We start from the raw sequence: 20,060 nt of genomic DNA, 5'->3' as shown, positions 1-20,060 counted from the left end.
TCACAATACTTGACAATATTATAAATCCATTATGCAGATCTCTGGTATTAGGAAAACATGATGTTACTAAAGTGTAACAGGTAATAAGAACAAACTATTTTGTCAGTCACATGTAATTTTATATTTATTTTTAAACTCTGTGTCTAAGATATTAACTCCCAATACTTGACCAGTATTCCATTGTCTATTCAGAATCATAACCTAATTCCATCATCTCAAGTTAGTTACCAAATTTTCAGTTTACCTTTCCCATCAAGGGCATTTATATACAAAACTGAATTTCAAAGAGATTGCACACTTTTGATCTGGTAGAACTCAAACATTTACTACATAAAAAAACTAAATTCTATTTAGTTGAGACATTAATAATTACACAGATTAAACTGACTACCATTGTATTAGGTATGCCGTTTCTGCAGGTCTAAAAGATTGTGTGTCAATAGTACTGCTGCTCCTTTGCCATTCCTTAAGGCACTATAACTTGCATGAACAAGAATTATGTGCATTAAATCATCACCTACCCTAAATAGCCACACTGTGCATATACATTAAAGACAGTTATCATATTTATTAATCTCAAATTATTTTTTTTTAAATAAGATACGAAACAGAATTGCTCTACATTAAACCCTGTTGCCATTCTAACAAACTTAACATATTTCTGGCCTTCCGAGTAAAAATAATTGCAAAGGCTAAGGTTCAACAGCATTTCCATTTTTATTATGTTTTTCCAGAAAAAGATTAATCAAAGAGTCCAAAGCCCATGTCTTCATCTGACTCTTCAGATTCTTCTCTCTTCTCCTCCTTTTTCTCTTCCGCTAGAAGGAAACATTTCCAGTTCACATTACTCAATAATATTTAAAATAGTAATTTAGAAAAAATGAATTTTACCCAAAGACTTAAATAAATAAAAATTATTTTTAATAGTACTACACTGCAGTGAAAAACACGATCACTTGTACTTTACTCACTGATAAATGGCAAGTACTGAACTGACCCTGGATCAGTTATGTCCATCACATAAGAAGAGACTCACCTGCAGGTGCTTCTGCTGCTGGAGCCCCACCACTCGGTGCAGATGCAGAGACTGCCACAGCACCACCCGCTGGTACGGAGGCTAGCTTAGAGAGGCCTAGAGAAACATGACCATTAACTAGTTACACTGCACACTTTATTAAAATATGCCAGACATGAAGCAAAAGGAACAATAAATAAATGTAAACATGCCTGCATTCATGACTTCATTGATGTCTTTGCCATTCAATTCGCTGATGACCTGTTGTAATCATCAAATCACATCTGTACATCACAGCAGTAAAACCAAAAAAGTGCATTTTATGAAAACCCACCAATAATTGATTATTGATTATGAATAAAGTAGATTCATTTGGGTGCCTTCAAGGTTCTAGATAAAACATGAGGAAAAAAATAAACCACCACACACACACACACACCTTGTTAAGACGTTGATCATCGGCCTCGATTCCTACACTCCCCAAGATATTTTTGATATCCTTGGCAGAGGGGCTGGTGTTGCCACCCAGCACAGACAAAAGGTAAGCGGCCACGTAACGCATTCTGGAAGGCAAATTGTGGACTTTTTTTATTTATTTATATTTTTTTTAAAAAGAAAAAAAAAAAAAGATTGGACCCTTGCCTAATAAACATGAAATGTATTTGACTGCTCCTGTGCTTAATAGTTCCACAACATATAACGTGTCAAGTATCCAACAGTATAATAGGTTACTGGATGAATAAACGATGTTTATACAAGTGTACAGTATGGAGAAAAGCAAGTCTGATGTGTTATAGGGTGTTTGGTGTTTGGGTTGTTACCATTAGCTAGCCAACAATAAAGAAATGTCCACTACTCTGAAATCGTACCATCGATGTTAGCGGGAATACGTATCAAGTTCGCTAGGTTAGCTGTGCCATTTCCACGTGTGCCGAATGTAGCTAGAAATTTGCACCAAGTCAGCTAGCTAGGTCATTTAAACGACATATCTTTATAATATGGATTAAGAAAAGATCAACCAAGTATTGCAAGAGCTCCGCGAACATCCACCAAAACCTCTTAAAATCGAATAACCAGTCACCTCTGAGCTAACAAAATGGTGTAGCACATGACTAGCTACCATTACGACTGTACTCAAGCTTGCCAGGAATTACAAGATGAAGAGCGCTGCTTACAATGTTTACGTTTTCTGACCACTTAAGTTCAAACACACTTGTACAAACTTTCGTAGGTACTAAATGTTGATAAAATCAGAACAAAGATCACTAATATAGTTACCGGGGGAACTTACTTTAAGTCTGCGAAAGACACGAAACGTTGGTCACGCTGCAAATTCCGAAAGAGAGAGAAAGACGAACGGCAATATCCGAGATGTGAAGACGTGTTGAGTGATCTGATTGGCTTTCCAGAAACTCTTGTCAAAGTCATACACTGTGATTGGACAGTGCTGATAAACGCGTGACCAATCATTGGTTAGTCAATTCCTGTAGGTGGCAGCAATTACTTACTTTGGGTTGTGTGTACGCCCTTTGCTAAGTGTGAATTTTTAATACGATTTTACTAGAGCACATTTACTTTCAGTTCTTTTTAAAAAAAAGTAAACAGCTTATTTGGATAGATCAATCAATGAACGATTTATTGATATATGAGAGTCACAGCTCAAAATATATTTCCAGCAGGTACGCACGACCTTATGAAGCAGACGTATAAAAAAGGAGCAAGAAATACAGTTTTATTTTCAACAGCTGTATGCCTAAAGTTGTTAATTGTGGTGAAAGTTGAGATACTCAGCAGAATTCTTTCAAAAAGGTCATTATAGTTAAAGCAACTCCTCCTTGTTTTCTTCCATGAGTAGGTAAGACATGGAATCCAGAAGAAACTGCAAAATTTTCCTCCAGCTCATGATGTACCAAAATTTATAAGCAGCTTCTGAGAGCACAATCACGATGAAAATGGCGAGGAAAACCAGAAACATACGATCAAGATGGTGCATCACTTTCTCCTTAAATGTGCGTTGTTCCCAGGGTAGGGCAGCTCGAGCTTCAGCATACCGCCCAAAGTGAAGGAGCGCCTCTTCCTCACTGTTCAGCTGCTGCGCTTCCATCACCCTCTCTTCCCCAGCTCCATCACGCACAGACATTCTAATCACCGAAAACTAGCTCCTTGGAAATATAAACGTTGCATACGTTGGTCTTCCTCTATTTGGATGTTTCAAGAAAAGCCTTAAACGTCGATTAGCAGGCTAAGCTTTTTTGCTACTCTTCTTACACACAAGAAACCGATATGGAATAAACGTGAATAAACACAGACATGTTAATCTTCAAGACAGGGCAGTATGTACTGTTCTCAACATGCTAGACAATGCAGCATGTGCTGTTTTCATCTCAGTGGATCTATTTTATATGTGTGAGAAATGTCTGGCGATTAGGAACTGACAACCCTCAAAGAGGATCAGTGAGACTGACACTCAGCAGTATTAAATCTTTCATGTAGGTTAGATGTACAGATGGCAAAAGGATAAGTCTACATAACTGAAAGCCTTCTTCTCCCATGTTATACGTTTGCTCCAAGCACAAATACTCAAACTTTCAATAACCAATTAGCTGCATTCCAGTCTTGGCTGAAGTTTGACATGTATATTCTGCAGGCAGGGTTTTTTTTGCCATAGTAATACACTTATCTTCTAAGTAACCATTTGTTGGCTTTAAGAAAAATAATTCCCTACTAAAAATAGTCAAGTCTTTAACTAAAATTAATCTGCATGTTATGAACTATTCGATGATTCCATGCAACCCAAAATCACTTTAAATAAAATCTTAAATTTGCATGACAGTGATTTTTAAGTCACATGATGGCTAAAACAGCTACTTCTCTGAAATAATGTACAACTTAGGTTCAAGTTGGATGAAGATTTTTTTGTGACCAATCACTAACATACAATGTTATCACTTCACTGTCATTCAAAAAGAATCACACTTTAAATCTTTTCTAACTAGATTTTATTAGTGTGCACACAATACAGTGTACAGTTTGCAACCAATTCTTCACATAGGCTTTGGAGGAGCTCTAGGAGCAGCGCCCTGCGGTATGAGGAAAAAGAAGGGGAAAAAGCAAATTAGAATAAACTATAGACAAAGCTTTCATGCTGTTAAGACATTTCAATATGGGTTCCAATAAATATGCCAGTGGCATCTGACAATGCTAAGTCATGCTGCCTGTTCATATCATGTACTCCAAGTACAAGTGCACAAGGTTCTTTACTAGACATTTTAATGCATCTTGTTTGTATGTATACTGATGAGTGTGTGAATTGATAGCATCAGCTACACTTACACTTGGCCTAAAGCGTGGAGGTGGCGTGCGGTCCTTGCGGGCCTCCCGAGATCGGTTCCTCACCACCTTACTGTGGATGGCACAGCTCACGCAATAATGCAGCTTCACATAGAGCTTGGGCAAGACGTAGGCTACGGAAAGGTAAGATCAGAACCAGGTTTTCAGTTATGTATCATATGACCACTGCCAAGTTCCTGAGCTTCACTGTAAAATCTCCATCTTTAGTCTTAACTCTCTAATCTGAATTAGACTCACTGTCCCTTTTGTGCCACCATCGAGAACATTTTAACATGTCAAACAAAAACAGCAATTAAAATTTAGTTTGTGTTTGACAAATGCAGTAACTTACAGTCAAATACGCTTGCCTCTGAGATGTCCCTCACAGCTGCAGCCTCAACAATATTTCTAATGACAAATTTCTTGATGGCCTTGTCTTTAGGAACACACCGAGCGCAGTTAGTGCAGCGAATGGGCTGAACATGCCCGCGGCCCTTCTTGGCACGTCCGTTGTTCCTTCTCTTCTTAGTCTGGCATTCAAAAAAGAGGAACATAAGATTAGCTTTGCAAAATGAAAACGTATGGAGATGTATGACTATGGCCCAGAAGTTGAACCGCAGGTCAAACATTTGAGAAGAGCTTAAACAGGCTGCCTGAAATGCTGCGGCTAGTTCACATCGGCGTTGTGTCCCGATCTGTCCTGTAGTTTGATTACCACCCTAATAAAATCGATTTGATCCAGTTAATCAAGGACCTCAATAGCATTCTAGTATAAGCACTAGGTGTGCTGGCACCACTCGCCAGTGTTCGCTTTAACAAACTCTGAACAATAACATGAAACTCTAATAGAGGATTACTTGTTAAAGCCTATCAACTCTACCTTGGGTAGCTATTATTTATTAACTAGATAGCCACCAAAGCTAAAATGAGTCTAAATAAACATTAATTTTAAAAAGCAAAGTTTACGGGCCAACTCATAGGATCAGTAATAAGTTTCTCTTGATCAGAGTTGCTATAGATTTGTGCCAACTTACTAATATTGATACACAGCAAAATAATTCTGTACACTGCACAACCCGAGGCCTTGTTAGCTAACATTAGCTAGCTAGATTAGCATGAACGACATGGCTTAGACAGCCACATATTTTCCATTCAAAATGCACCGAATTTGCTAGTCGTTACTGTTGACGTTACCCAGAACATTACCGCAATAGTAGCACTTTATGAAAGTACATTTACTTTATATCAAACCGAGATAAATCGCATTAATCCACATTAGCGTAAATCACCAACACGTTTCAGCACTCACCATCTTGAACAAGAGGCAGGAAAGAGGACCGGAAGAGGCGTACCGGAAATGTGTTAACGTTGTTCATCGGCTTTAAAAAATACTGTAATCGGAGAATGAATAAAATGAAACTTAAACAGACTCATACAAAAGCATACGCTTACACCTGACATTGCTTATCAGTTTTAGTGAAAAGGTTTAGAACAAGAGAAGAATTAAAGAATTAATCGCGGAGGGAGTGGCGTGATGTCGTTCATTTACAGAAAGTAATTCAGCTATCACAATCATCTGAAGGTGATTAAAACTCTAACCTACCCACTGTGTTCCATGCATAACAGCCACTCAGTCGATAGCCTACCTTTTCATTAAACACACTGGTGTTTATGATGCCTCTAAGCATTTACAAATATAATAATATTACAAATATAATATGTTTCTCTAGAATATGATGTCTTGCCTTGGTCTCCTTAAAAACTGCTGACGTTTTTGGGACTAGTAAAGGATAAGGATTTAGGATGATGCTCTGAACACTTGGATTGTAAACATCTTCCATCCAGGTAGCCTAGGTTCCTCAGACTGGTCAAGTACAAAATGGTGAGCTGTTCTTGTTCAGTTGAGCACCTTCTAGCTCTTATTTAGTCCTCTTGCTCTCCTGAGCTTTCTTCTCCCCCTACAACCAATACTGCTGCAGCTTGTGTTGTATACATTTTATACATGCCTTTTCATTTTCTAAACAGAAATATTATTGTAATATCTTACATTGCGTAACAAAATAATTAAAGTGTGGTTAAAACATTGTTTTATTTTCATATTTTTCTCTCTTTCCTTCTGTTTAATGTTTATGGCATCTCTTTGGGTGCTTCCTCCAAAAACTCTTTGTCCTCCTTTCTCCAGCCTCCCATTTTTGTTTCACTGCATCTTTTATTCTTGCTTCCCTTTCTCTTCTCATTTGGCCTCTGTTTTGTTTCTTCATTTTTCATTTTTCAAAACTTATTCATTCCTATATATTATAGTCCAAAGGTATAGATATTACTTTTAGTAAATATTCAATTATGACATTTACAATCATATTATAATTTAAAAGAGTGAATATCTTATTATGACATATTACTTTAAGATGGTAAAGGTTTAGATAGAGCTGAAAAAGTAGTAAAGCTAAAACTTGCATAATTTGTAATTGTAACTAAGGCCTAAACACAAGAAAGAGTGGATGCAAGAGGTTTTATTAGGATTATGGAGTGGGCTGCGACTGAAGTGGGAGGTTTTTTGGATCCTAAACATAGCAAGACAGGTTTGGGGGAGTTAGCAGGTGTTCTAGGTCAGGCCGGTTCAAGGTTGAAAACAAGGAGCAGAGTCCAGATGGAGTCCAGGTGTCAGGCAGGAGACAAGGTCTGTAAAAAATGTCCGCTGGATCCAATTCCTTCTGCTCTGTTCCAGACAATCGCAAGAGATCTGCTTCCTTTCATCTCTGTCATCATCAACAACTCCTTATCTTCTGGATATGTGCCTACTGCAGTCAAAACCACCAGGTTGGTACCAATCCTCAAGAAGGCCACACTTGACAGCTCCAGCGTTACCAACTACAGGCCGGTATCACTTCTCTCTTTCCTCTCAAAAGCCCTTGAACGAGCAGTTTATAATCAATTGTCTTTTTTTCTCACCCAGAACCAGCCGCATGATCCCAATCACTCTGGCTACAAACCAACACATTCTACAGAAATGGCCCTCGTAGCGATGACTGAGAAACTTCATGCCGCTAAAGCTGCCAAACAATCATCTGTTTTGATTCTTCTAGACCTTTCAGCAGCCTTTGACACAGTGAACCACAACATTCTTCTCTCTGTTATTTCCAGGCTTGGTGTGACTGGCTCTGCTTGGAGATGGTTTCAGTCCTATCTGGATGGGCGGTCCTATCAGGTGACATGGAAAGGATCCATATCCAAACCATGTAGACTTGTGTTCCACAAGGCTCAGTATTGGGCCCCCTTCTCTTCTCTTTGTATACTCGTTCTCTTGGTGATGTAATATCTTCTCATGGTTTCTCCTACCACTGCTATGCCAATGACACTCAATTATTTATTTATTTTCCACTCTCTGACACGCAGGTCTCCAGACGTATCTTGGCATGCTTGACTGACATTGTGTCATGGATGACAGCCCACCACTTGAAGCTCAACCCCAGTAAAACTGAGCTTCTGTTCATCCCAGGTACTCCCAACCCTTACCATGACCTCTCTGTTTCCTTTGAGAACTCCCTGGTATCACCATCCGAAGCTGCCCGTAGCCTGGGCATAACTTCGGACAACTAGTTGTCGTTCTCAACTCATGTTTCTAATCTAACCCGGTCTTGCAGATTCCTCCTTTATAACATATGAAGGATTCGACCCTTTCTTTCGCAGGAAGCTACCCAGGTGCTTGTGCAGTCTCTTGTGATCTCAAAGCTAGACTACTGCTACTTGCTGGTCTTCCTCTAAGAGCCATCAAACCTCTACAACTTGTCCAGAATGCAGCAGCACGACTGGTCTTCAATCTTCCGAAGTTCACACGTTACTCCACTGCTGCGTTCCCTTCATTGGCTCCCTGTAGCTGCACGCATCAGATTTAAAACCTTGATGCTTGCCTACAAATCCAAAAATGGACCAGCCCCTTCATACATGAGGTCAAGCCCGATCTGTACCTCGAGTATTTATAACCTCAAGTACGTCTCGGCTTGAAATACCTTGCTTCAGGTCTCATGGACGACAAGCATCGAGACTATTTTCTGTCCTGGCTCCAAGATGGTGGAATGAACTCCCGCTTGCTGTCTGGACAGCAGAGTCCCTTGCAGTCTTCAAACGCAGACTGAAGAGCACTTATTGTTTATAGCACTTATCATTGTTTAAAATAGACCATATATATTTTGCACTTCTAGGTATCAGCATTCATCCCTGTATTCTACAGTATTCTAGTTCATTGGTATGTTTGATTCTAACCTACTATACTGTACTTGGATATATTCTATGAGTAAATAACAAAGCACTTTTGTAAGTCGCTCTGGATAAGAGCGTCTGCTAAATTCCATAAATGTAAGTGTAAATGTAAATGTAAAATAGGCAGAGTTTGGAAACCAGGAAACCTAACACATACAGGAAAAGCTTGGTATTTCTGATGAGAATGGCAATACTGAACAGTGAAAGTGCGAGTGAGGGGAGCTTAAATAGGAGAGTTCAGAGAGGGAGAGAATAGGCAACAGGTGCATATATTTAGTACTCAGAGACAGATCAGAGATGATGGTGGGAAGAGGTGGGTGTGGCAATGCTGGGACAAGTGTTCATGGGATCCATGAGAGTAATATCAAGTATCGTAATGAACACACTTATATATTTGACACCTATTTATCTAATAAAGCACCTATAATACAGTTATAAGTACAGCACAATATTTACATCCTGGATGCCATGAGCTTTATATTTAGCAGATTTTGAGATACCTGAGTAAAAGTTAAAGTCTTTAAAAAAGTTGACAGAAATTCAGGAAAACTCAATAAACCAAATGCAGTTGTGAAATTTTGCTTTTTTAAAAAAAAAAAAAAAAAAAAAAGCAACAACATTATTGTATGAAAAATAATAATGCTGCAGCAATAAACTCCAAATATTAGTCCGAAATCAGGTTCTCAGGAATCCAATGTTAGAGCACATTTTTGTTGTATTCCTGTTCAAAACTAAGCTACTTGGACCAGAGAGTTAATTATTTGCGTTATGCATTGGAACATAGCAAAAGTGGACTGGCAACGTCTGTGTTCCGTTATTACATTTACCGGTTTAGAATTCAGACAGGCTAGAAAATGTAATGCATAGGAGGAGCCCAAGGTTGGCTGGGTTTGTGCGCAATCTTTAGCCACTAGATAATAGGAACCAAATTTGTCAGAAGCTAGGACCCACCAGAAACAATTTAGCTATAACCTACTTGTTGCTTGGAAACGATCAACCGAAGCACTCTATGAAGAAATTTATTTTAGCTAGCAGATAGCGAACGTAACGAACATATGTTACATGTTTATTACACGTTTATTTAGCCAGTTATGCGTTTGTCAATTTTATATCGAGGCACACATACCTTGCGAGTCATATTTCTTCTGAAACGAAGGACGCATACAGATTTGTCAGACTGAATTAATACTAATACTGTGTAAGTAGGTTAAGCTAAACTCTGCCATTCCAAATTGTTAACGTTACTTTACTGTGTTTAGATACTAGTTAGCTAACCTAACTTAGCTGCTTTATTATTGCTTTTTAAATAAAGAAAGAAATAATCTTTATAAACAGTTTGGATTATTTTTGAATTGCTGCTAATTATGTTTAGCAAGTGTTGCTTGTTTATTTTTATTAAAAATTTAACGAAGTAATAGGCTGTTGACTGTAACTTAGTTTAGCAATATAATGTTTTGTCTTCGGAAAGCAAAGTGTTGAAGCAGCGCAGTTATGCCGAAGAAAGGGAAGAAGGGAGGAGGAAAGCAGGCAGCGATGACAGAGGAGGAGAGACTCGTGTACATGCAGCAGAAGGCTCGGGCTGAGGAGGAAATGGCTAAAAGAAAAGAAGACATGCTCACTCAGTTTCTCAAGGTGTGTGTGTGCGTGCTTTGCTTGATGACTATATGACTGTTTAAACATATATATATAAACTATACGGTTACACCTGATATATATAATTACACATTTTGATTTTTAAAAACTCAATCTTTTTAAACAATGTAAACTAATATGTTGCCGTGGCTATGATGTTATTCAGTCAAGCTTTGATAGTGTGTGTGCTTGGTAGGATAAGCTGCAGAAGGAAGAGCGGAACAGCACAGTAAACCGGCACAAGTTGATGCAACAGTGGCGTGCTGTCCTGCGCCAGACGCGTGCCGTCGAGCTGCGCACTGATATTGAAATACTCATTCAGACCTTTGAGAGAGTCCTAGACCGCAAGGACAGCGTCATTAAGGTGAGCTGGCACACCTGAATCTGTATTAGCCATCCAACAGTTTCAACGACACCTTACTTTATCTAGAAATGTAATAGTAACCACTGGATTCACTGGAATAAGCCTGCCTGCTGAATTATTTAAGTGGTTCACAATTTTGAGTTCCTCCCTTCTTAACCTTACTCAACTGTTCTTCAAACAGGGTAATAGGAATACTGAGCATGAAACAACAAACAACTGTAACTAGGAGGCTAATCAGAATGCGGGGACGAGTCACATAAAACAGACATAAGTTTATTAACACATAACACAGAAACATAGCACATAGGCTATGAGGGTTAAACACAGACAAACGTAACACATAAGCGATAGACTTTTATACACGCATACTAATGACACAATGAGGTGCAGGTGTGGAGTACAGGGAGGGCGTGGCCACACGGACAAACACACACATGCACATTTGGGAGGAGGGGCCGTACCGTGACAGACCGCCTCCCCAACGGTGCGACTCCTTGCGTGCCAGCCTATTAGGCTATGGCCCCGAAGCCAACACCAAATGACATAGACGGAGGACTAAGCGAACCAACATGGGCCAGCGCAAGCAGGACAGATGGGGGAAGGACAGGGACCAGGATGACAACAAACATAGGAATAGACACACTGAAAGATACAGGCACTGACACAAAGGGGGACAAAGCGACTGGCACAGACAGCGTGATAGGGAGAGGTACAAAACTACACTGAGGAATGTTAAAGAGTCTGGGAAAGCCGGCAAGAGCCCCAGGCTGTTCCCCAGTCGTTGGCTGGGCTGAAGTCCAACCTGTCTGTGGGGGGTCGCCCCGCACCAATTTGGGGGGCGGTGACTTCTGCACACCCGTATCAGGAAGCGCAGAAGCTATTTTGCCTGTCTCTGGGGTGGGCACTGGTGTCACTTCCTTCTTGCATCTGCGAGGCTTCGGTACTGGCGCACAAGTTCCAGGGCTGTGTGCCCTAGTGGAGGGAGTTTCCTCTTCAAACGAGGTCACCTCTGTGTGCCGCATGGGACGGCTTGCTTGTTCCTGAGCGGCAGCCCCGGGGCAGAGCCTTGGGCAGTATTTTAGGTGCCAGAGGCTCCTCGCTCCTGAAGACTGCAGATTCCACATCACTGTCAGTGAGAGGATCCCCATAGAGGACCTCCTCCACCTCCATTGGTGGATCCTCCACAGAATCGAACCCCAAGTCCGACCGCAGACTAATGTCACTGCACTCCCCTCTCTCTCCATAATCCGCATAACCCTCATAGTAGTCCATATAGGGGTTGTAAGACCCAGCGGAGTCCACTTTTCAGTACTGCTCCCCATAGTCTGGCTGTGGTCTGTAGGACTCCGCAGAGTCCGACCCTGGATCATACACAGGCCCTCCCCAAAATTCACCATTGGCCTTCTCCCTCACTGTGGGAGTATGGAGTGAGGCCAGGATTATGGAGTGTCTTTCTGCGAGGGTTGTGGAAGGGCATTCCTTCCTTCCTTTTTTTGCTCCCCTTCCCAGGCATCCTTCGTCAGTTGGAGTTTCTGTAATGACGAGGCTAAGCAGAATGCGGGGACGAGTCACGTAAAACAAAGACATAAGTTTATTAACACATAACACGGAAACATAGCATGCAGGCTATGAGGGTTAAACACGGACAATTGTAACACGTAAACGATAGACTTTTATACATGCATACTAATGACACAACAAGGAGCAGGTGTGGAGCATAGGGAGGGCATGGCCACACGGACGAACACACACACACACACACACGGGGAGACATTTGGGAGGAGAGGTCGTACCGTGACAACAACCAAAAAAATAAAAAGAACAGTCTGGTGGAAAATACATTTAATTTGTCCAAGGGCAATCACTTAGTATTTTTAAATAATAAAAATATACAGAACAATAAAACATTTTTATGAAACACCAGAACACCATCTGTAGACTGACAGATATCTTTGTTTTATCTAATGTATTCTCCCCTAATGACTATCAGCATGAGTGATTGTTTTTGTAAAAGACTGCATCAGAGTCCTCCAAAAACACTGCTTCCATGACTGGGCATGTGTATGTTTTGCAGTCTTTGGTGTGTGATATGAGTGAAGCAGAGCAGCAGTCAGCTCTCGCACTTAGGGCTCATCTCCAGAGCATGGATCGCCTGCTGGAGCTCCAGAAGGGGCGACTGGCTGCATTAGCATTAGAGTGGGACACTGGTCTTGAGGACCTCAACACTGAATACAATGTTGAGAGGTAGACACATATTTTATCCTCAACATCTTCCACTTCATCTTGTTTGTAAGTTGAATGTGTACATGCCTTTTTTTTGCAGGGCATTCAAACTAACTCAGTCTAGTGCTTTAACTGTATTACTTTTTCAGGGAACAGATTTTGATGCTACAGAAGCAAGAAACTGCATATCTAGAGGATGTTACTTTTGCCATGGAGCAGCGCTATGCTGAAATAGACAGCGAGGTCCGGCAGGACTATCAGAGCACCCGAGATGACATCAAAAACAAGGTACTGGTAAATGATGTAGACACAGCAGAGTTATAGTAGGCCAGATTGTTCAGGTGGGAGGAGAGGGGTGTGGTGTCTCACTCATAGAGAATGTGTTACGTTTGCAGCTGGAAGGCACCATGGAGGAGCTCCAGAAGCAGTTGCAGCAGGTGCTACACAACTACAGCGAGGCCACCAAGGACCGCCGCGTCGCTTTCGAGTCACTCCGTGCCAGAGATGAGCACAGTGCTCAGGAGATAGACTCGCAGATGAGACGCTTGCAGAAAATGCAGGTCAGACAGGGAGAAGCACATCACTACAAGATTTTAAAATGGTGTATATTTATAGCATGCCCTGTAAATGCAAGTTATTGTGCATAATGAATTTAATGCCGTAAAATGACCTTGCATGATCTAGCTCCAAAATTTGTATATTAAGCTGTTTTCATATTCACAGAACTGTGTGCTGTGTGTTTGTGCATGCAGGACTCCATCAGTGCTCTGCGTTTTCAGCTGAGCTCCAGTCAGAGGGAATGCGAGGTGTCTGTACATGGTCTCCGTGCAGCTCGAGAGGAGGTTACCCATAAAGTCCAACAGCTCAAGGCTAAGTTCAGTCTGGCTCGAGCAGCTGAGAGGAGACAGTTAGCTAACCTCACCATGCACAGCAGTAAAACCATCAACAAACTACAAGACATCATAGGAAAGGTAGTTACACACATTCATTACTGTACTCATGCTCACTACCTGTTGAGGCTCAACAGCTTCTCTGAGTGTAGTGGTCATACCTCAAATAGGGACTCCAGGGACATTTCAGACAGAAAACCCCCAAAACAAATCAAGCATGCCAAGTAACTTGACCCACGACACACTTCTTTGTTTTTTGCCCCCAGGGTGAGAAACTGTTGCGTCTAGCTGAAATGTGTCGCAAACTGGAGACAGAGCAAGAGAAGGTGCTTCCGTTCTACACATCATCTTTAAGTGCTGAGGAGTTGAGTCAGGAGAGAGCACATGCTATGGAGGAACCATCTGAAGAACTGGCACGGGTATACTCCATACGCTCCAAGTATCGTCTTACGGTCATTATTGTGTGATACCTCTAACAGTACACTGCATCACTCCCAGCCTACTGACTTTCAAAGCACAGCAGGCTTGCAATTTTGTAGTGGCATTTATACCAAAGGTTACTACCTAAGACTTCTAGAATAGCACAGAACCATTATCTCATGTCTTCCTTGAGTTTCATCTTTGACTTTTCACATCTCCTTTTATGTTAGGCAATGCTGGACTATACCATTCTGGAAAAGTTTTGGCAGCGTTACAACAAGGTTCTCCTGGAGCGTTTGTGCCTAGAACAGGACAAGGTGGCTTTAGTGCAGGAGAACCAGCAGTTGAGGGTTCTTCTCAAGCAGTACCTGGATGGCATCTCTGTTAGCGACGAGATCTTACGACAGCGGAATCCACTTCTCATAGTGTCCCGCCAGTCACTACAAGCATCAACTACTTCAGATGCACAAACACACAAGCGGCATACAGTGATAGAAGCTGCTCATGTGGTGGAGCACACATTGTAGAGAAATTACACACATATATACATGCAGCTATGAGCAAATATAAAATATTGTACGAAAGACAAAGTTGGTTACTATGTACCATATAGATACCAAATATTTAAACAAATAAATTTTCCAGGACACGTGTAATGACAATGTGAATGTAAAAGAGTCACATTACAAGTCAAGAAGTCAAATAGTATGAACGTCACACTTAAAAATATTTAGACATTATACTGTAATGCATATTTTGGACATTAGACTGCCTTTACTTCCTGTAGTTTAAAAAAATCAGGATCATGATGTTCAACGCCTTAAAAAATTATTTTTGAGCTAGATTATATTTTTCTGTGATATCAAGTAAACAAAATTAACAACAAATTGACATAAAGGGAACTGTCGCAAGGACTGCACTCCAAGCAACTTTTTTTCACATTTTCTATTTTTTATTTAAATAGTTTATTCTTCCTTTCATGTCCTTCTCATTTCTTCTTACTCTTCTTGTCCTTGCTCTTCTTCCTCCCTTGAGGTTGTGCTTTGGCCTTGTTGTAGAGGTATATACCCACAAGTCCCAATAAAGTGGGCACTAATGCCAGGCACACAAGGGGAAAGATGTCATTCACCAGCTTTTGCCAAGGAGTCTGCTGTGTCAGAGAAACCACTTCCACCTCAAACTCCAGAACAGAGTCACCTGCACAGAGAAAGATCAAGGACTGATGAGTGTAATAATGATTCAGTGTTTTCCTCCACTTCAAAGTTGTTAAGAACATCCTAAAGTTGTCTTAGTTCTGTAATTACAATAGTACAATATTTTAAGTGATTTAAGATGCCTAAACTTTTCAGCTTTGTATTTCTGCCTTATTTATACGTCGAATTGGGGGTTTTGGAATAGAGAAAAACACCAATAATCTAGGTGAACATGCTCCCATTAAGATTTGGCTGGTATCCACCTCCCACTCCTTTCCATGGTTCCATTTATGAGCTCAAGGTCATGAAGGTTATTGGTTGATACCTTTAGTTGCACTGTAAATTGGCCTTATTTAGCCTATATATGGGCTATTTCCTTGAATATTTGCTCATCCTATTTTTCCTTTATTTTTAAATGATAATATTTGTGGCAAACTAAGTAAATAAACTAATCTAGCTCCCTGTAATTATTGCTTTTAACTTTGTGTGATTAATTCCTTACCTCTTTCAAAATAAATTGTTTCTATCAAGTTTTCTCTGCTCCCCTACATGGAATTTTCCTGAACACCCTGTTTATTTTCTGTCCAGCTTCACTCCCACCAGCATATCCTCTATTACAAAGTTTATTTCAATTACCTTATTTATCCCATCAATTAGATCCTGGGCCTACCCCCGTTGTTAAAAACTTGTCTGTGTGATCTCTCAGCCTTCAGTTTCTATCTGATAAACTGTCAGAGGCAAGATATCAGTTTTCCATTAGATCTAAAGAACATCTAGTTCTTCAGAAATCTGGTAAAGCTCCTACTGGGTCAAATTACTACAAAGTAATATCAAATTTCCCTTTCTTTGTAAAGAGTCTAGAATTTCCTTGGTCAAATTACACTCTTACAGCCTTTGTTTTCATTGCTTTACTGATGAAAAAAGACATGAATTAGTAACAATATATTACAGCCAACCAACCTTCCTAATAGTCTGAATCCTAATAGTCCTGATAGTATGAAGGCATGAAACACTGGATAAACTCCAGTATTCTCATAATTATGGAAAGTAACATCAAAGCACTGCTAATTGAAAAATAAAGTTCTTCTGAAACGCTCTCATTCTATTTGTAACTTTTTAAACTCGTCAGAATTTTTAACAAGCATTTTTTTCACCCTTTTTACAACATTGTTCACCTCTGTGTCATAACAGAAGCATAAACTGTTCCATGCCTCAAATGTTCTTGAATACTGTAACACCCATTTTATTGGTATCCCCTTCAAAAACCTTAGCCAGACTACAGTACAGCCAATACTCAGCAAGTTCTCAACAGTTCTTACATACACCAAATGATCACATCACTGAATCTATTAACTGCACTGGTTACTTGTCTCATCCTTGCAAAATAACTTGATAAAAAACCCTTCCCGGGCTTTCCCTTGAATATTTTGTTAAACATGTTGCTCAGCTTTATCCATATATCCTTGCCACACTTCTAGTTCTGGCTTACTTGTGGTCCCTACATTTAGACTCTCCTTTGTGGGTGGCAGATCACTTAGTCATATTTGTCCAATACACTAGCATTCACAGCTGTAGTGTCTTATTTGTTCTACATGTTGAATATTGCTGTAAAATGACCGTGAGTTTGAGAAAAATGCAATTAAAAAACTTATTTTGCACAGTGCTATTTGCTCATATCGGTAATTAATAGTTATGTTGATGTGGCAGGTGTCCCAGCACCTATGTACAGTCTGTAAATGTTCGCTAGATGCTAATTATCATACATAGTTTTGTGTATATTGTTTGGCCATGTCATTGGCCCTACATTTTTTTTCAGTCTGAGAACACACTGTATAAATAAACCTATCTAGATTTATGAGATTTGAAGGACTGTATAGCACAGTCCTGCTCCTGGAAGTGTGTAGCAACTAAATCTGTCTTGCATGTACTTAAGATCTTGGCATTCATACTTGTACAGCATTGTTCCACAAAAACACATGTTGAAGTTAATGTGTAATAATGTATTTCACATAATCTCAGAGGTGTCATATTTCTGCTATGTTTCAGTGGCAGGGTAAGAGTGTTGCCATGGTACCTGGGATAGTAGGAGGGTATCCTCGTTTTCCATATGCTAGATGTGCTGGAATGGTGACCTTGATTTTTTGTCTGAGAAGAAAGAAATTATACACATTGGCACATGAAAAAGATCAGGTAAAAGTTACATTATTAAATCACATTGGACCAGAAACCCAACATGGTAGAATGTAGTTTCAGTGAAACTATGCCTGATCTTAGCTGTTGAAGTTCCTCAACATATAAAATCAAATTTATATTATTTCCTTTAAAGCAACACTGATTCTTCCATAAATACATAGATTAAAATCAGAGTTTGATGCTTACCCTTCACAGAGGCCAACCAGGGCTTGCTCTAAGCCTGTCACATAAATAACATGTTGATACTTCTTGAGAAACCGATTCTATTAAAATAAGTGTCCACTTTTGAGCACTGTGCATTGCAACAAGGCCATTCTTGGACGGTAGTAAAATAAAGAACCAAACTCAATACTGTAAATCATGCTCGAATGCAAAGCTGTGACAACGCACATGAATTCTAGTGTCATCTTACTACTGCTCTTTTCCTTACCTACTCAAAGAAGCAACACGCAGCCACTACACATACCTGAGATGACCGTCCGCTTCCCTAGTTCTACAACCAAGGGGTCACGAGACAGGGAGGAATCAATCACCTTGCCATCCAGCAGGCGCCCCTACGTAGAACGGGTCTAGTTTAGTTTGGATCAATATTTGAAAACATAAAAAACGTAAATAAGCCTAAATATACGGATTATAATAAATTATCTATAAAATTGTTAATGAGCTGTGCTCGTCTCTCGCTCTCATACAATTTTAAGGTGTCTGGACAGTCTGAATGATCTGGAGTGCTGACGTGTTGTTCCTCCTCCCGTAGCAGGCTCAATGCACGGCACGCGCCAAACGTCAATTTGTTACCAAAAAAAAAAAAAAAAAAAAACGCACTCGACGCCAGATCCCATCGTCATGCTGACACATCACCATTTCATCCCAGTCAATGGGTTTGTCTCTAAAGTCGAAATCCACACGTCACCCATGCCAGCGAAGTGTTGCAAAGGCTAAGCTACATTTATTTGGCTCATTGAGCCTCACAGGCTAATGCTGCATAATCATTGAAGACAACGCGTTGAGGTGTAAGATATAGATTCATTATCTGGATGCCATAAGGATACATCCACTTTCTTATTGCAGTTTGCTTATACAGAAGACTCAAGTCCTTTGGGCGGTGCCTGGTTTTATATGAGACCATAGCTAAAATCCTCTCTCGAAAATAACATGAGTGCATACTATCTTACCGTGTAATGTATTGCAAGCGTATCTCCCACCACTGATGTTATTGTGCACGTTTCCGGTTTTACCTGAAAGAAATGTGTATAAAACGCATAGCTAATTAATAAGTGTAATTGAAAAATTCGTTTCACTGCAAGTATTTCTTCACATGTGGTGCAGGACTGGTTAGTTAAATAAGCTTACAGAGTACACGTAACGCTAGGCTATTTACAGTGGCCGATGTATTAGCCAACTAGCTAGCTCTATGTGGTGAAACGTGAAAGGTTAACGTAGTTAATGTTAACACTCCCAGTTACGTGCACTTTTGAAGACGCTGTCCACAGAAGTATTTAAAAGTAAAAACTTAGGATAACAGAACTTACCAATGTTTCCACAACCAACTCTTCGACATTTTTCTCCGACTCGCTGTCCTCAGATGTGGCGAATATAAATGCACCGAACAAAACTATGAGAATACCACTCTTAAGTTTCATTGTGTGTCTATTAAAAAGAAAACACAACTACAACTATTGAAGTTGGCTGACTTCTGTAGCTAAATATCTTTCCTTCTGTAGGATGCGATTTGGATGAAGGAGGACAAGACTGCACAGTCGATCGATCAGACATATAAGTTAAATAATATACGGCTTGACACCAGTTAAGGCTGATGTGTTATTATAGCATAGGGATAACGGGGCAGCCGACCCACGATCTCTGTCCCAACACCTGGGTCCCTGGAGTCCCCGCCTCTAAAATTCCTCCAGCATCCCATAAGTCTCCACAGGCAGCCGAGCGCAGTTCCAATTTCTACCACTGTATGGCGCGCAAGAAGCATACGCGCACTCGACTTTATGATAAAGGAGGCTAATGTGACTTCACTGGACTGGACTAAACTGGGGCTGTAAACGCCACAAGGCCATTTTGAATTAGCTTTCCCACGTATCAAGCATTTGTCAACAACAGACACATTTAGCTTTAAGAATTATTTTAGCCTTTGATCTTTAAAGTCAAATTTATTTTTGAACCAATTGGGCATAACACTGCTTAATTAAAAAGCTGTACTGCCCACGCGCTATCCTTCCTTCTTATTGATTTGTCTTTAAACGTCAATCAGTTTGATTCTGAACACTGACTGACTCATTGAACATTAAATCGTACTGTTTGCCTTGTCGTAGCATTACTGCATTGCTCAATGTAATTCCTAGACATGGTTGTCATTGTAGATGCCATAATTTAGTTCTTCACTTTTGTTGAAGATGAGTTGATGCTCGTATAGACCGGGGACTTCATACCCTATATATTCAGTGCGGTATTATTGTCTTAGACATCACAAGAAAATAATGCTTAAAGCTATTTATCAGGGCAGTGATTGCTTAATTGCTTTAAAAAACAACAAC

At 40.1% G+C, this 20,060-nt stretch overlaps 5 protein-coding genes across 6 annotated transcripts; 2 read left to right on the top strand and 3 right to left on the bottom strand.

Annotated features, from left to right (window-relative positions):
- Positions 1–698: 698 nt before the first annotated feature.
- Positions 699–2,462, bottom strand: rplp2a (ribosomal protein, large P2a). The gene is made up of 5 exons (XM_027016776.3): positions 2,307–2,462; positions 1,455–1,578; positions 1,228–1,276; positions 1,037–1,132; positions 699–818 (listed from the first exon to the last, which is right to left on the bottom strand). Exons 1-5 carry the CDS (start codon positions 2,441–2,443, stop codon positions 742–744), a joined length of 483 nt encoding a protein of 160 aa, XP_026872577.2. The 5' UTR covers positions 2,444–2,462; the 3' UTR covers positions 699–741.
- A 1,535-nt stretch (positions 2,463–3,997) lies between these two features.
- Positions 3,998–5,785, bottom strand: rps26l (ribosomal protein S26, like). Its single transcript, XM_027016777.2, has 4 exons — positions 5,655–5,785; positions 4,698–4,875; positions 4,349–4,479; positions 3,998–4,095 (listed from the first exon to the last, which is right to left on the bottom strand). The coding sequence occupies exons 1-4, from the start codon at positions 5,655–5,657 to the stop codon at positions 4,060–4,062; spliced, it is 348 nt and encodes a 115-aa protein (XP_026872578.1). The 5' UTR covers positions 5,658–5,785; the 3' UTR covers positions 3,998–4,059.
- A 117-nt stretch (positions 5,786–5,902) lies between these two features.
- LOC145658719 (uncharacterized) lies at positions 5,903–9,205 on the top strand. The gene is made up of 5 exons (XM_081717411.1): positions 5,903–5,927; positions 7,071–7,162; positions 7,299–7,550; positions 7,739–7,841; positions 8,033–9,205. The coding sequence occupies exons 3-5, from the start codon at positions 7,353–7,355 to the stop codon at positions 8,236–8,238; spliced, it is 507 nt and encodes a 168-aa protein (XP_081573537.1). The 5' UTR covers positions 5,903–5,927; positions 7,071–7,162; positions 7,299–7,352; the 3' UTR covers positions 8,239–9,205.
- A 356-nt stretch (positions 9,206–9,561) lies between these two features.
- On the top strand, positions 9,562–14,691 carry drc2 (dynein regulatory complex subunit 2). Of its 2 annotated transcripts, none has more exons than XM_027016742.3 (9): positions 9,562–9,800; positions 10,076–10,234; positions 10,431–10,598; positions 12,673–12,842; positions 12,971–13,109; positions 13,217–13,381; positions 13,574–13,792; positions 13,978–14,130; positions 14,362–14,691. In XM_027016742.3, the coding sequence occupies exons 2-9, from the start codon at positions 10,094–10,096 to the stop codon at positions 14,656–14,658; spliced, it is 1,452 nt and encodes a 483-aa protein (XP_026872543.1). In that variant the 5' UTR covers positions 9,562–9,800; positions 10,076–10,093; the 3' UTR covers positions 14,659–14,691. The 2 variants fall into 2 exon arrangements, with proteins under 2 accessions (XP_026872543.1, XP_026872542.1); XM_027016741.3 differs by having other exon boundaries at positions 9,564–9,800; positions 10,071–10,234.
- A 138-nt stretch (positions 14,692–14,829) lies between these two features.
- fkbp11 (FKBP prolyl isomerase 11) lies at positions 14,830–19,426 on the bottom strand. The gene is made up of 6 exons (XM_027016743.3): positions 19,047–19,426; positions 18,690–18,752; positions 17,984–18,071; positions 17,704–17,737; positions 17,399–17,469; positions 14,830–15,328 (listed from the first exon to the last, which is right to left on the bottom strand). The coding sequence occupies exons 1-6, from the start codon at positions 19,155–19,157 to the stop codon at positions 15,120–15,122; spliced, it is 576 nt and encodes a 191-aa protein (XP_026872544.1). The 5' UTR covers positions 19,158–19,426; the 3' UTR covers positions 14,830–15,119.
- Between the last annotated feature and the right edge of the window lie 634 nt (positions 19,427–20,060).

This window comes from Electrophorus electricus, chromosome 7 (assembly GCF_041902795.1).
Source record: "Electrophorus electricus isolate QZ-2024a chromosome 7, ASM4190279v1, whole genome shotgun sequence".
In the NCBI taxonomy this organism is placed as follows: Eukaryota; Metazoa; Chordata; class Actinopteri; order Gymnotiformes; family Gymnotidae; genus Electrophorus; species Electrophorus electricus.
The sequence above is the reverse complement of the archived record's forward strand: the minus strand, read 5'-3'. Positions and strand labels throughout refer to the sequence as shown.